This window comes from Mixophyes fleayi, chromosome 6 (assembly GCF_038048845.1).
Source record: "Mixophyes fleayi isolate aMixFle1 chromosome 6, aMixFle1.hap1, whole genome shotgun sequence".
Taxonomy (NCBI): Eukaryota; Metazoa; Chordata; class Amphibia; order Anura; family Limnodynastidae; genus Mixophyes; species Mixophyes fleayi.
The window spans coordinates 123434639-123451971 of record NC_134407.1 but is presented as its reverse complement, the minus strand read 5'-3'; the positions used below and the strand labels follow the sequence as shown (position 1 = coordinate 123451971).

General features: G+C 41.9%; 1 protein-coding gene across 1 annotated transcript in view; it reads left to right on the top strand.

Moving 5' to 3' along the window:
• The window catches only part of LOC142161545 (anthrax toxin receptor 1-like), a 134422-nt gene that overhangs the window by 91654 nt on the left and 25435 nt on the right, over positions 1-17333 (top strand). The window contains exons 10-14 of the mRNA XM_075217255.1: positions 1225-1323; positions 4224-4293; positions 6974-7052; positions 9243-9338; positions 9719-9757. Of these exons, the coding sequence (XP_075073356.1) occupies positions 1225-1323; positions 4224-4293; positions 6974-7052; positions 9243-9338; positions 9719-9757 (383 nt within the window). The remainder of the gene's footprint in view (positions 1-1224; positions 1324-4223; positions 4294-6973; positions 7053-9242; positions 9339-9718; positions 9758-17333) is intronic.

The following is a 17333-nucleotide window of genomic DNA, read 5'->3' as shown; positions in this document are numbered from 1 at the left end:
TGTATGTAATTCTGAGTATATGCTGTAATTTTGTATGTATAACCAACTGTCGTAGTGGTGAAATTACCACCGGAGCAGCCCATGTGGCTGCTTTGCTGCCTGTTAAAGAAGGGGACCAGCGGTTCTGGTCAATCCACTACTGAGACTCCTGCTTTGCTCTTCAAAGCATACATAGGGGCTGGAGCATGCTCTGAGAGGCTAAACAGTGCTATGCTGCACAAGTGTTGACCTCTCAAGCAGATTGCCAAGCCCCCCTCCCCAAATTATACTATGTGCTCCTACGATTAAGTGTAACGCCCCTGCACAGTCATGTAACTATCAATATGTGTGAAAGCTGTGCAGAGGGTTTGAGGTTTTGAGCCTCTTTTACAGTTAGCAGTATATCAAGTTACAGGGTGCAAGTTTGTGGTATGGGGAGAGGGGAGCAAATTTAAAATGTGCTAACAGATTTAGAGTTGGGAGCAGGTCACATCCTAGCCCAACTGTAAGGGGTCTATTTTTTAAATAGTGGTAATAGGAAAGGTTTTTTTATAGCAGCAAAAACCTAGAAAACCTTTATTGACGCTATTTATCGTTAGATTTTTGCCAGTGCCAACTGGCTGCCAGCAGTAAGAGGAATATTACCACTCGCCAGACCAGTGCAGGGTCACTATGCGCATGCATGAGACAGTTAGCGCATGCTCACTGGAACTGGAAGCCCGAACTTGGGTTTCTATTCCAGACTCCTTAGAAAAATAAAAATAAAAAAGAATAAATAAAATGTTTGAAAAATGGTAAGAGAAAATTAAAAAAACTTTATTTAAAAAAAAAAACAAAAAAAAACAAAGAAGCCAAGGCACTACACTGGCCAAGGGGCTTTGATAATTAGAGAGAAGCCATAAATCCAAAAAAATGTTTTGTTCAGGTTTGTGTTTTCTATCTTAAAATGTCACATATGCAACATCAGCTACAAGTTTAAAGTGTTGTGTTTCATTGGATATGCTAACTGTGCAACAAATGCAGGTGTTTAGCCATGGGTCTGGTTTGAGGAAAATGATACTGATCACGCCGTATGCTTCACTTCTAGTTCATTGAAATTGACATTCATTCTCCATTCATTACCGCATTGAAACTTAAAAAATGCAAATAAAAAAACAACAAGCTTATTTGTGTACCTACTTTCCATTGTGTTGAACATTGATGAGCATCTCCCAATTACACCTTTCTTTTGTCTACTTGTTTCAGAGTCCTTCCAGGTTGTCGTACGAGGAAATGGGTTCTATCATGCCCGAAATATTAATCAAGTGCTGTGCAGCTTTAAACTCAATGATAGCATCACTATAAGTAAGCTCCAGACTCAATGATTCTTGTTTTTCAATTTACAGTGTACACTGTAGCATAAGTATAACTTGTAGGGCCTTAGACATTAAGGCGGCGGTTCCCAAACTGTGCGCCGCGGCTCCCAGGGTTGCCGCGGCGCTGTCACTGGGGTGCCGCGGGCCAGACATAGAAAAAAGAAAGAAAACAGAAACTTACCAATCCGTGCGGCGCCGGGACCCAGCAGCCTCCTCTCTCCCGGCGCCGCGCGGATTGGTAAGTTTCTGTTTTCTTTATTTTTTCTATAGCTGGCACGGGGCAGAGGGATCGTAGCAGAGGAGGAGGGGGGCAGAGAGCAGAGGAGGGGTCAGAGGGCAGAGGAGGGGGACAGAGGGCAGAGGAGGGGGACAGAGGGCAGAGGAGGGGGACAGAGGGCAGATGAGGGGGACAGAGAGCAGAGGAGGGGGACAGAGGGCAGAGGTGGGGGACAGAGGGCAGAGGAGGGGGACAGATGGCAGAGGAGGAGGACAGATGGCAGTGGAGGAGGACAGAGAGCAGAGGAGGAGGGCAGATGGCAGAGGAGGAGGACAGAGGGCAGAGGAGGAGGACAGAGAGCAGAGGAGGAGGGCAGAGGAGAAGGACAAATGGCAGAGAAGGAGGACAGCGAGCAGAGGAGGGGGACAGAGCGCAGAGAGGAGGGGGATAGAGAGCAGAGGAGGAGGGGGACAGAGAGCAGAGGAGGGGGACAGCGTGACAGAGAGCAGAGGAGGGGGACAGCGTGACAGAGAGCAGAGGAGGGGGACAGTGTGACAGAGAGCAGAGGAGGGGGACAGAGGGCAGAGGAGGGGGGCAGCGTGACAGAGAGCAGAGGAGGGGAACAGAGGGCAGAGGAGGGGGACAGCATGACAGAGGGCAGAGGAGGGGGACAGCGTGACAGAGGGCAGAGGAGGGGGACAGCATGACAGAGCAGAGGAGGGGACAGCGTGACAAAGGGCAGAGGGGGCAACGTGAGAGAGGGCAGTGTGCCTGGATGCAGAGGGGGCAGTGTACCTGGATGCAGAGGGGGCAGTGTGCCTGGATGCAGAGGGGGCAGTGTGCCTGGATGCAGAGGGGGCAGAGTGCCTGGATGCAGAGGGGGCAGAGTGTCTAGATGCAGAGGCGCATTTTTGCATACAACTAAATAAGTATTTCTGTTGTGACCTAAATACTTATTACAATTTTTTGACCCAACTACTTCCAAAACAGGATTGCTCAGTAATTATTTTGGAGGGGTGCCTTGAAAAAATTTGGAGACTCTAAGGGTGTCGCGAACTGCAAAAGTTTGGGAACCACTGCATTAAGGAGAGCAAAGCGTAAAAAAGGAGTAAATTTGCACCTGGCTGAGGAGATAAATATAAAATGTGGAGACAGATTTATAGTTTGGGTAGGGCATATCTTCAACTTTAAATGTTAGTGTAAACATTAAATGTTAGTGTAAAAATAAAGTTATCAAGTATTTGTGTGCTACATGAAAAAATAGCCAGTATTTTCCTTATGTGCAAAATAATAAACTAATTTGCACCCCTTGCATTGTAACACAGTTTGTCCAGGAGCAAAGTTACTAGTTTTTTTTGCTATGCTCTCCTTAATGACTCGGCCCGTAGTGTCTAAATCTTAAAATCACCCACTTATATTGACATTCAGAAAGTATAATCATACAAGTTAACCCGTGCATGATACTCATGCATTCTAGTCAAATCAAGCTACTTAAGGTGTTAAAAAGGTTCTTGTCATGCATTTGGGCCATAGCCCAGGCCTCAACCACCAACCACTCCCCACTGCTTTCACCCCCGGCAACCACCAACCACTCCCAACTGTCACTTCTCCTTCAAGAAATATATATATATATTTTTTAAATCTTTATAAACACTTTTAACAATTAACAAATTAAATTAACAAATTAAAAACATCTTAGTATACTAAATTTCAGCCCTTTCTGAATTTTTTTCCCCACACACACTAAGAATTTAGTAGGTCAGTGTATAACTCCGCCCAGCAGGTGGCGCTGGAGCTTGGTTTTATTTTTTCCACACACAGACAGACTAACACACGCCACTAGACATTTATATTATAGATAATGTATACGATCCAGAACAAAACAGGTCTTTGCACTAAGAACATTAGCCAGACATATGGCTATACTATGTTTTTAAAATGTACAATAAATGTTACAAAGAACTTATTCTAAAGAGACCTGTTTGTGCTGTGTATTTGCACATGGCATTATGACTGGGTGCTGCTATATTGCTAAAATGTGTCATCCATTGATTGCTATAGAGTAGGTCTATTATGAACAAGAACTTTAGAACAGAGCATGCCAGACACAGTATTACCCTTGTTTTACACTTCAAAATACATCTACAGATCTGCAAATTTGTTTTCATTAACACTGTATTTCAGTATAACAGCACCCACATCCCCTTCTTTGCTGCACGGGATTAGGTGGCACAGCGTCAGGTTCTATATTGTACAATACAGTAGCGGATCATTACCATCAATATATTGTATTACAATGTTCTCCGAAGAAAATTTTGCAAGCCGGGTGGCATTAAGAAGCGGTCGGGTCGGGGAAGTTGCAATTATATTGAAAAATATTGGAGATTACTGCCCACACCTGCCTGGACTGGTCAGACTGGTGGTCACTGGCTGTAGTGCTCACATGGTGCCTGTTCTAATAGGAGAAACAATGGTTTATTATATTATTGGCAAGTAAAAACAGCCGGGTGGAGCACCCAGAAAATAGGTGCTGGTGAGAACACTGGTTTAGAATGTTGGGGTTCTTGAGCTGCATTAACACACTATGCAGTCACTGTGAAATTATCACTCTTTAAATAATTGTTACTATCCTTGTCGAAAGTAATCTACAGTCCTATTCTACTATCTTCCAGATGAAAAGCCATCCGATCTACAAGACACATACCTGCTATGTCCCGCCCCTGTCATTGAAGAAGTTGGACAGTATGTATTTATGTTATTCACTTGCAAAATACTTGATGACATTAAAGGAACATTGGGAGTTTCTTTATTTCAAGTGTCATCAGTTTACAATTTGAATTATTATGTACACTTGTTTATCTGCACATTCCAAGCACTTTCACTATAAAATGGACCTAGAATAGCAAAAGTTGTCTAAGTTGGAGGTGGCAATTATTGCCACCTCCAACTTAGTGTAAAAATGTGACTGTTTAGCATGACCACGAAGGTTCTTTCACAATTGGGAATACCTCCAAATATACAGTCCCTCAACCTTAATCTTCATTATAGTGTCTCATTCCACAAAACACTTTTTTGCATTGGTGCACAGAATCAGCTGAACTATTGGAAATATCACACGTTCTGTATGAAATATTACGGAGCTGGCTGGACTTGCACATTTGTGAAAGTCCGACTATAGGACATATCTCCCAAGGAGGAAAAGTCACCTTGAAGACAAAATGACTTGCTCTGAGGCATCGCCAAAATAATCAAAGTTTATTAAACCAAGATGAGGAAGAAGAAAGTTATACATACATGGATAAAAATTGTTGACTAGGCGGTTGTGCTATATTTTATAACTTCACTTCCGCCTTTCTTCAGCGTCATAAGAATTAACAGAGGAAAGAAATTAGTTCATAGTCAAAAAGTTAAGGGCAATTTGTATTGCAAGGTTCAGCAACTAACATTTTTTTTTTTTCAATTGTCTGTTTGTGCTTTATCTTTACAGCCACATAAGTATGACTATTTCATTGATTTTTGAGTGATTTACTAGAATCTTTTTCTAGAGTGAAAATAGCTGTTCTGCTTTCTACAAAGAGTTTTTCTCAGAAAATGTAAATAAACTTGCCAATGCTACAGAGAGGGGTAGAAGAGAATAAGTTGACAAACAGGTATACTGCTTTATAGAAGGCCTATCTGTAGCTGCTCAAAAGTGCAGTTTGCAACATAAATGCGCTTTGAGGTCACTTTTTAACAAATGTGCACGGTTTTATGGAAATCCACATGGGCCGATATGGGGATGTTTGTACTTGCCAAAGGGAAGAACTTGCTGGATCAGGCATGTCTTGGCAAGTACGGATTAGGAACACAAATAGTTTTGCTCCAAACTGGAAAAACGACCCTTTGTTTTGGGGACAGAATTATTTAAAGGAGCAGGTGTGGTTGAGAAAGCAAATTTAAGGAATCATTTCCAGTGCTGGACACACAATACACCTGATTTTTACATCTGCTATCAGGGAGTGTAAGCCAGGCCTTGTATTACCATTTTAATGGAACTTTTTTGCTCCTTCCAGTTGCACTTGGGCAGAAATATGCATTGTTAACTCAAAACAGTTTTATTAAATCCACATGGGTGACAGCAATCATGTAGGATATAACAGGAAAAGAAAACACAAACATTGTCACAGTATGTGTTAGAGTTGCTATGCAAAGCGAGATATGGTGGTAAAAAAAAACATTTGTACTGTATAAAGCAATATCAGTATTACGAGGGTAATGGAAGGGGTAGAGAGGGGAGGGAGCTGCAGTGAACAAAGGAGAGGAAGAATCTTAGAGGTGGAAGAGAAGCATAGGAAACGACTCAGAATGAAGGAGGGCTGTGAACAGGATTTGCAGATATGGAAGAGGCATCCCAGAGGAAGGGGGTGGTTGGGGGCATTACTGACATAGCCAGGGAGCCCAGATTTGGTGAAACTTATCTTCTTCGTCTCATAGGTGGAAGGTGATTTTCTTCATATTAGCTATGACCAGATATAGGAGTTTAGAGAAGAGATGCGGGGAGGCTCTGCGCGTTTCCACACTTTGGCTATCAGGCACCTAGCAGCCTCCAAGACATGCAGGACCAATTTCACTGACTGGACATCGATGTCTTGTATAGGATGAAATGTGCTTTATTAGGCACATTTCCACCAATGTAATAAAAGCTTTCAAACACACAAACGTTTTGAATGTTACAAAGTCATTAAAGACATCAAGGAAGTTAAACCAAGCAGTGTTTTAGGGAAAAAAATAATTATGGGCGAGGTTATAAAGTGGAAGTAGCTTGGACTTTCATGTGACATTTCTAGTGTTTGTCCCATGCACACTTTCCGGAGTATCCTAAATCTGCAAATATAGGCATATCCCCTGTTTACAGAGGTGATTCCAAACAACAGGAAGTAGGCCCGCACCTTAACAGCTGCACTTGCACAAATCAGTGTGGGTCTGAATTTTTTGAGGTTCATAAAAGATTCTTTAGGACTGCACCATTCTTCTTGTGCAGCGCCATTAAGGGGAGCTCCAGCTGCAATGATACATTACTATAAAACTCACTTCTGTCATTTAGTATAACCATGGGTGTCCTATCTGACACATGTATTTTGTGAAAAGCGCATTATTAAAACCAACTTAAAGACACCATTTTCTGAGCTGCATTTTTCACATTAACAAGGAACATTTAACAGCAGAATCACAAGAGAACATGGTTAGTCTGGTGAATATTAAATCACGCCAATGGCCATTAAAAACTTCACCAATAAAACATTTGTGCATTACATGTAACTAAAAATCTTACATGTAACTAATCTGCTACATTTGTGACTTTGGCTCATGGTTTTAGAGAAAACAAAAATATTTTTAAAAGTCCATACATCAGTTCTAATCTCCTTATTTGTTCTGTCCTCAGGGTGGTGTATCTACAGGTCAGCATGAATATGGGCCTTACCTACATCTCCAGCTCTGTGAGCATCACTAGCACACACTGTGTAAGTATCTCACTAGCACACACTGTGTAAGTATCTCACTAGCACACATTGTGTAAGTATCTCACTAGTACACATTGTGTAAGTATCTCACTAGCATACACGGTGTAAGTATCTCACTAGCACACACTGTGTAAGTATCTCACTAGCACACACTGTGTAAGTATCTCACTAGCACACACTGTGTAAGTATCTCACTAACACACACTGTGTAAGTATCTCACAAGCACACACTGTGGGGGCATCTTACAAGCACACACTATGGGAGCATCTCACTAGCACACACTATGGAAGCATCTCACTAGCACACTATAGGGGCATCTCACAAGCACACACTGTGTAAGTATCTCACAAACACACACTGTGTAAGTATCTCACTGGCACACATTGTGGGGGCATCTCACAAGCACTCACTATGGGGGCATCTCACAAGCACTCACTATGGGGGCATCTCACAATCACTCACTATGGGGGCATCTCACAAGCACACACTATGGGGGTATGTCACAAGCACACACTGTGTAAGTATCTCACTAACACACACTGTGTAAGTATCTCACAAGCATACACTGTGGGGGCATCTTACAAGCACACACTATGGGAGCATCTCACTAGCACACTCTATGGAAGCATCTCACTAGCACACTATGGGGGCATCTCACTAGCATACACTGTGTAAGTATCTCACAAGCACACACTGTGTAAGTATCTCACAGGCACACACTGTGGGGGCATCTTACAAGCACACACTACTGAGGTATCTTACTAGCACACACTCTGTAAGTATCTCACAAGCACACACTATGTAAGTATCTCACTGGCACACACTGTGGGGGCATCTTACAAGCACACACTATTGGGGTATCTTACTAGCACACACTGTATAAGTATCTCAATAGCACACACTGTGGGGGCATCTTACAAGCACACACTATGGGAGCATCTCACTAGCACACTCTATGGAAGCATCTCACTAGCACACTATGGGGGCATCTCACTAGCATACACTGTGTAAGTATCTCACAAGCACACACTGTGTAAGTATCTCACTGGCACACACTGTGGGGGCATCTTACAAGCACACACTATTGAGGTATCTTACTAGCACACACTCTGTAAGTATCTCACAAGCACACACTATGTAAGTATCTCACTGGCACACACTGTGGGGGCATCTTACAAGCACATACTATTGGGGTATCTTACTAGCACACACTGTGTAAGTATCTCACAAGCACACACTGTGTAAGTATCTCAATAGCACACACTGTGGGGGCATCTTACAAGCACACGCTATTGGAGCATCTCACTAGCACACACTATGGGAGCATCTCACTAGCACACACTATGGGGGCATCTCACAAGAATACACTGTGATGACATCTCACAAACATACACTGTGGGGGCATCTCACAAGTACACACTGTGGGGAAATCTCACAAGCACACACTGTGGCGAAATCTCACAAGCACACACTGTGGGGAAATCTCACAAGCATACACTGTGGGGAAATCTCACAAGCACACACTGTGGGGAAATCTCACAAGCACACACTGTGGGGGCATCTCACTAGCACATACTATGGGGGCATCTCACTTGGATATACTTGAGAATCACACTAGTGTACATTACGCTGCTCATGTAGAGTTAGGTGAAAACTGTGTTTTCAGCGTATAATAGCTTTTTTTACTTCTGTGCATGTCCACAAAGCACTAGTTACGTTTGCAGCCATATGTAAACCGATCTTGCGTTTATACTGTTTGCGCCCCATTACAATTGAACGGGGGAAGGAGGAGACGTGTAAGGGGAAGTTAGACTGGTGTATGTTACAAAATGATAGTGATGATTATCAACATACCTGTGTAAGATGTTACTTTTTTGGGGTGCTTTTTCCGTCTGTGTTTTAGACCGTAGCTGTTTATCTATATGCTCTCTAAAGGGTCTGTGTGGTTAATAATATGTAGTTTGTCTTGTATTTATGACTTTATATTTTTCTGTTTGTTGAGTATTGTTTTACGGGAATTTTAATTTGAATGCCTGTGACTTCCATGTCTACTTTTAAAAACTGTTTATGTTTTCCCAGTATATCAATGTAGTTGCTATAAACTACATACTGAAACATAGTTTACACAAAAATTCAAATGCTTTTTGCAAGTACACCACTGTGATAACATGTTTCAATACATTCCACAGCCCACCGGTATAATCCTGTTCATCGCTTTGCTGATACTGTTTCTTCTGCTACTGCTGGCTCTACTCTGGTGGTTTTGGCCACTTTGCTGCACTGTGGTAAGTACTGCCGGTAGCACTATTAGTGGGGTAACACAGGGATCCCTATAGGGCCCCGTCCTTTTCAATAGATTTATTAAAGACCTTTTAGATGGTCTAGAAAGTAGAGTGTCTATATTTGCTGATATGATTTAGCTATGTGAGGTTAGTAGCACAGAGCAGGATAGTAACTGGCTACAGAAACATTTAGATGAAATTTAAAAGAAATGGTAAGCTGGTGATTTGCTCCCAGTTAAAAAAGGAAAAAGACAACAATAGAAAAAATTAAGTAAAAGACTGTACTAAATATGTTCAAAAAAATATAAGCAAATACTGCAATAGTTCATTTTTAGTCTAACACATTATGCTGTTTTACTAAAGTATTTTTTTTTTCTTGATAGGTAATTAAAGAGCCACCACCACCTCCTCCTCCAGAGCCAGTAAGTATTCACTGCTTTACTATCTCTTAATCCTGTACACCAAGTTTTCTTACACCGTTCTTACCAAATACCCCATTTTTCCAAACAAGTTTAACCATGGCCCCCTAATGTCTATATATGTTTACCTAGGACTCCCGTAATGTCACCTTCAGTCTATAAGTATAAATGCTAGCAAAATACCCCTTTTGACTCTAAGGGCTAGATTTACTAAGCTGCGGGTTTGAAAAAGTGTAGCTGTCATTTTGTAGAAGGTACTAAATAAATGAAAGCTAGACTCTGATTGGTTGCTATAGGCAACATCCCCACTTTTTCAAAACTGCAGCTTAGTAAATACTAGCATTAAGACTGCTTGTAGAAAACCACCTATCACCGTGACTTATCAATAAAATCCTGCTGAAGCAGCTACTTGCCTGTATCAATTATACAGGCCGGGAGCTATAAGACTTAACTTACTGCTCCACGGGGGCAGCCTTGGGCTTTCGGTTCCACAACAAAAAAAACTAAATCAAGAATAATAACAAAAAAGTGCTAAAAATTCAATTAAATTTTTTTCTCTTTCTTGCCATTGGGGGACACTGCAAAACAAGGTGCCATACTCCTAGTCTGCCTACTATAACCCAATGTTTTGCAGTGTCCTCCAATGGAGTCAGAGAAGTGGATGTTACGGTGAGTAAAAAATTGTAATGTTTCTCTTTCCTACCATTGGGGGACACTGTGAGACATTGGGGTATAGTAGGTGGGACTAGGAGTTTAGGCACTTATCAACTTGTTTGTTCCTCAAACTCCTCCCCTACTATGCAGCGCCTCTCCAGCTCAGCTCAGACCTCAGTTTTCTTCCAAATGCCTAGGAGAAAGATCACTTCGGTATAGGCTCCTGCCTATACTGTTAATAGTTATAAGTTTTTACTTTTTTATTTTTATTCCCTCTTTTGGTGCAGCGCAGGGATCGAACCAAGACCCAGAGGAGTGTAAAGCCTGAGGCTCCCTTCACTTTGGTCCCTGCGGAGGAGGCAGCAGCTTCTAAGCTGACTCACCCCTCGCACAGCTTGCTGGCAAATCTCTCCCTAGATTGACGAGCAGTTGCAGGGTCATTATGTAATTAGTCTACTGATAAGTATACACCCTGTAAATTTCCGGACTCACAGGTTTCAAAAAAAAAAAAAAGAGATATATTTTCTATATTTATCTTGTGTAACTTTTCTTACATTGCAATAGGTCTGAAAAGGGACCCATATTTTTCTATTGAGCTTGTGTATTTCATGTACAATTCAAAATAATTATGAAAATGGGACTTCCAGGGGTAAGAGACCCGCTGGTACGTCTGCACTGCATTATATCTGTGCCACAAGAATAATATATAGATTTAATCTGTTGTAAAAAAACAGCTGCTATGTCCACATTGCAATGTGTATATAATAGAATGGTAAGACAGGTGTTACAGAATAAATATGTATCTTACCCCTTGGGCACATTATATATTTATATATACCACTGGAGGTAAGAGTACATCTCTTCCCGTCAGCTTCACTAGGCCACGTCAAGGGCGGGCTTTAGCCCTTCGTTCCTCTGTTTTTCCAGGGTCTAGGTGTCCCATCTCGTACTCACTTCTTGGCTTCCATAGGAGCATATAGTACCTGCACAGGTGCAGTTACGTGAGGCAGTTACCTGGTGGTATTCCCGGAGGTTGGGGTATTTTATTCCAACCTCTTCCTGGCCTACAGATGGATCATTTTGTTCCATTTAAGCTGGCAGTCCCTCAACAGGCAGGCCTGCATTCTCTTGTTTCGGATGTAGTCACTACAAAAAGTCATTGCAGGCAGTGAACAGAGAGAGTTCCTGGCCTATATATACATCATGGAGGTCTTCTAACATGTACCAGTCGAGAAGGGGACACTGGTGTCTCTTTCGCTTTGACAGTACAGAATTTCAGTTCCGGCTCAGGGTCCTGCCTTTTCATTCTGGACATTGTGCCTCATGGGTTACCGAGGTTATGGCGGTCATGGCAGGGCTACAGCGCACCCGGCGAGTCACAATAGTACTCTGTCTGGACGACCACTTTCTCTCTCAGACAAAACTCCATCCGTTTCCTGGAAGTGCACGTCTGGGTGTAAAAAATACATAGGTCCCCACTCAAGCTGCCAGAGCAGATACGTTTCTTAGACCTCATCTTCTATACTGGGTCCCACAGGGTCTTCCTACCCGAGGAAAGGGCCATCCTATTTCTGCGCAGGAAAGGATGCTCCTGGCACGGAGAGAAGTTTTCTCTTCTCAGTTGCATGAGGCTTCTGGAAAACAGGGTACTCTCGACATCTCCAGAGGGAAATTGTCCAGAAAGGGGATGGTTCCCAGGTTATTAGACTTGCAGATCATCACTCTTTCCAAACTCACACATCTCTCTCTCTCACAGTGGTTAGCCAGACAGTCCTAATCAGGAAACTTCTAGATAATCGTCCAGATAATGCCACGGCTGTTGCAATTCTGTAGAATCATGGGGGATCACGTGGCTCAAGAGCAGTGTGAGAGACGACCAGAGCAGCGTGTCATATTCCCATACTTTTGATCATTATCCCGATATGAATAAGTGGGAGGCCAAGAGTTTTAGCAGGCAGGCAATTAACCAGGGGGAATGGTCTCTCTACAGAGACGTCCTTTGCTCTCCTGGTGGGGTCTTGGGGACACTCTGGACTTAGTCCCCAGAGCATCCATACTTATTTTTCAGGTCACCCATTTACTGCTCATAATCAGGAGACCCTTAAGTGGGAATTTCCAATGCCAGGATGTTCCCTGAAGCGTTGATCTGGTGTGCCTGTCACTTCCAGGGGGAATGGTCTCTCCACGGAGACATCCTTTGCCCTCCTGGTGGAGTCTTGGGGACACTCTGGACTTAGCCCCCAGGGCGTCCATACTTATTTTTCAGGACACCCATTTACTGCTCATAATCAAGTGACCCTTAAGTAGAATTTCCAATGCCAGGATGTTCCCTGGAGCATCAGTCTGGTGTACCTGTCGCTTCCACGTCCCAGGTTCTCACGGGTGCTAAAGAGTTTCTAAAGAAGTGCGACTTCCAGCTATACAGGTGGCCCTTCATTTACCTCGCAAAACAGGGTTCTCTGACATTGGGAGCTGGAAGTAACACCTCCCTTCCGTCTACCTCTGTGGCCAGATCTGATCGGTCGAGGGCCTTTTTCTGCCACTCTTTATATCGTCTAGCTTGGCGCCGTGGCATTGGAGTTCCTAACCTTAGGACCAGAGGTTCTTCGCAGGAAACTGCTGGGTACCTTGACAGAGCCTGTAGGGAATTTTCCTCATCCGTTCTCCTTGGTCTGGAAACAGTACAGCGCTTGGTGTGAACCCTAGGGTTTTCACACGTCCCAGTGCTGGCTCTCTAAGTCGCTTTCTTTCACAAGCTGGCTCTGACAGGGAACTACGCCTAGGTTCCCGCAAGGTGCAGCTACCGGTGCTCTATTTCAATTTCAGCGCTGGTTTACAGGATCACGGTATCTTCAGCCTTTTCTTCAAGGGGTCTCTTTTAGTTCAGCCCTCTTTGGTTGGTCAGGTGAAACCATGAAATCTAGTTCAGGTGATCAGATTGCTTGTTTTGGCTACTTTTGACTTGCTGACGCTGGGAAAATATGTAAATCCTAGGGTAGGGGTGTTCCCTTGGATATCAGCCCTTTTTTTGCAGTGGTTCGGTGGTGGTAGTGTGGATTGCACTCCCACATTTTACTTTTCCAGGAGGATAGAGGGGTGTGTCGCTCCGGCCAATATTGGTTCAGAGGATAGTATCTGCATTACACTTGACTCAGGAGCTTGTGGTCAAGCATTCTGTTATTCTTCCTTCTTTTTGCGTGACACTCTTTCTCGGCTGGATGTGGTTCGCGCTCTTTGGTGCCAGATTGACCGCAGGGCCTCTATCTGTGAGACTAATGTCCTCTTAGTCCTTTCGGACGATCAATAGTGGGGCTGGTCAGTTTCAAGACAGTCTCATGCCCGCTACATCCCTTCCACCATTCGTTGGGATGTTCGTGCCACTTATCCTGTTCTGGTGACTTTAGAGCTCACTCTCCAGGGCGGTTGGTGCTCCTTGGATGGTACGTCAGTGTGCTTTGGTAAAGCAGCTCTGCAGGGTGGGAACACCCACATCTTCTGCATCCACTGATGCGAGCTTTGGGCGCAGGATGTTGCGCACAGCCGTTCAAGAGCAATCCCTCCCTTTGAGGCAGCTTTGGTATGTCCCCAGTGTCTCGCAGTGTCCCCCAATGGTAGGAAAGAGAAAAGAAGATTTTTACTCACAGTAAAATCGATTTCTCTGACTCCATTGGGGGACACTGCGCACTCTCCCTTGCTCTGAAAGTAGTGCTCCTTTTGGTGCTATTTTCTATATTGCTTCTCCTTTCTTCCTGACTTGGTTATACAAAACTGAGGTCTGCGCTGGACAGGAGGGGAATAGTAGGAGAGGAGTGCGAAGAACAAACAAGTTGATAAGTGCCTAAACTCCTAGTCCCACCTACTATACCCCAATATCTCGCAGTGTCCCCCAATGGAGTTAGAGAAATCGATTTTACGGTGAGTAAAAATCTTCTTTTCCATTGATATTCTTCTGCTATCGGCATCCTGATTGTTAAATAGGCTAAATAGGAGATAACTGGCCAAACTTATCACTGCCAGGGTTATGCCCGGCGTTAGCAGAGCTAGCAACGGCGTTCAGCGTAAAAAAAAAATACAAAATTTATGCATACATTTCTTGCTTTGTTACTAAAAACTGATTTGTTCAGTTACTTGTATATAAATATATATATATATATATATATATATATATATGTGTGTGTGTGTGTGTATGTATATATATATATATATATATATATTGTAAATATATATATATATATATATATATATATATATATATATATATAGCTAAAGTACCTCTTGAATGTGTGTGAGGTACCAAAAGTTGAAAAAACCCTGCTGTACTCAACATCGCTGGCTTTGAGAATTTCACTATGACATCAGTGAGAACTTGAGCACAAACTGAACAGGGAGTGCCCCAATCAGGGTTGGGTTTAAATATTCTGAAGCAGCAGTTGAAAAGTTGAAATGGGACCCTTCACATTGAAGAGAGTTTAAAAGTAGTAATTATTTTCCCAGTTCAGTAAACAAAAAATTAAATTTTGCCCCAACTGAGCAGATTGCAAAAGAGTAATGCAACAGATATGTGATCACCATAAACCATGGTAGAGCACGGAATATCTATCAAGGTTACAGAGGTCACAAATCTAATGGTGTCTATGTATGCAGTGTGTCCGTTGGTCCTCCATGACATACCTCAAGCTTACACAGCCTAGGGGTCCAGTGCCAAGGTCATGATCCATACCATTGATTAGAGACTCTGCATTAGATGCACACAACATCCATGTTGAACTCCCAAAATGTGCATCTGTTCCATGTAGAATCCTTTCTAATATCTAGTGATTAGTAAATTAAATAACCCATCAAAAACACTACAAACCCCAGATTGCCTTCAAAATAAGCAATATGCAAGACCCCTTTAATATGTTTTATTCGCTGTATTAAGACAACATATTTTTTTTATGCTTGTTGGGTGAAGTAAATGCATTGTCTAATTGCATTCTGTATTCTCAAACTGATTAAAAACACTGTAAATGATAAGTTGCACAAGTTGGTTGTGCAGTTATTAAAAAAAATATCAGAGATGTAAATAAGGTGAAACTTGCAGGAACATTATCAGTAATAAATTATTTGTTCAGAATCCTATGCTATTGGAGCCTAGTGTTATTTATTCTGTGCAATGCAAGAGAGAGTGGTTATACAGTGAGATAGCTGTGTGTGCTTTTTATTATTGTTCTATACTTGGATGACTCATATTTAATTTGAATGACACCAGCCATATGTTTTATTTGATGTGACAAAAGTTAGATCTTCTAGGAAGTTTTGGTACGGAGTTGGTGTCGCCTGAAAAGGATCATTTCTGTGAAAGCGTTAGTTGTAGATGAAATGGTCGCTATTCCAGAAGTGGCAGTATAAAATACATGAAGTTATGGTACAGTTATAACTAATGTCTACATAAGAAAGTCATTTTATATATATATATAGAGGAATATTTGACTTTCAAAGGGTAAAAAGGCTACAAGGTACAGAATGACTGTACACAAGTAGTATTTTATCTTCAAAACTTATTGGCAGAGGCATAACTGAAGCTGTTAGATCCCAGAGCATAAATTAATCCCACCTCGACCCCCACTTCTGTTTTATTTATACAGAAATATTTTAGCAATATATAAGCATATAGAGTTACTACAAAACACTGCAAGTTTCTTGTTCAATTATCTTCATACCTCTAAAGGAAAATAAATAGTTTGTACCATTTGATACCATGAAACATCCTTGTTGGAATTTAAGAGGTTAACATTTATGCTCCCTCCCTGCCGTTCATGTCCCATCCAACAGAATCCTCATTCATGACTCCATATATCTGAGCCCCTTATTCCATCAGGATACAGCTGGACACTGCGGCTCTGTATACACAGACTTCCTTTCATTTACCCCATTATGGTTTAACTCTTCAGCTACTAGAGCTTTTTTTCTATGCACTAAACTCCAGTTTCTATGAATTTTGATACCAAAGCAACAACATATTACTCTTATATAACAGATGAATAAGCCTTGAAAAGTTTCCGTTCAAGAAATTTTACAAAATTGTATAAGCATTTTTAAGCAACGTAGGTAGAAGAAATTGGGCTGTGAAGCACATGTTGAGTCTGGGTACTTCATCAATAGACTTTTGTTACATTATATACTAAACAATATTTCAGCAATATTTGTACATTTAACATTTGCTGTATTAAACAATGCCAACAATACTTAAAAATGAGAGGTGATTCTTAATATATTTCTTTCTAGAATATACTTTATAAAAAATAGTAATAACATAATCTCAGTGCACTATTTCAGCTTCTAAAAAGGGCCCAGAAATACCCAAGGGTGTCCCAGCATCCTCCAGTAACAGTTTAAAAGAATATTTGCTTCTCCCAGCAACTTGAACTGCAAACTGAAAAACATAACATCAGTACATATTACCCCTCCTTTATCACCACATTTTGATAAATAGGTGCCTCACTTTTAAATAACATAGGGACTGAAGACAGGAAGAGAGTTAAGGTGTAAATAAATAAATTTGAGTATCATTGGCATAGGGGAAGTACTGGAAACCATAGGAATAGACCCCAAAGGAGGTTGTACAGATGGACAACAGTAGAGAGACTAAGAAAGAACCTAGATGTACCCCAACAAGCCAGAGAGCAGGATGTCCCATTTTTGGAGGCATGTCCTAGTGAGTTCTTTGAAATCACCTAAGCAGATTATTGTAACCAATTTATTTCATAGATTTTAATAAAGGCAGGTGGATATATACAATAACCAGAAAGATGCTATTTTTTGCGGGGTACAAGGTACACATGTGACAGAAGAGCAGTGCCTAGTCACTAATCCACAAGCACACAATACACTCAAAAGACACAAGTTATAAACCCTTCATTATTCCCACGGTGACAGAACTAAT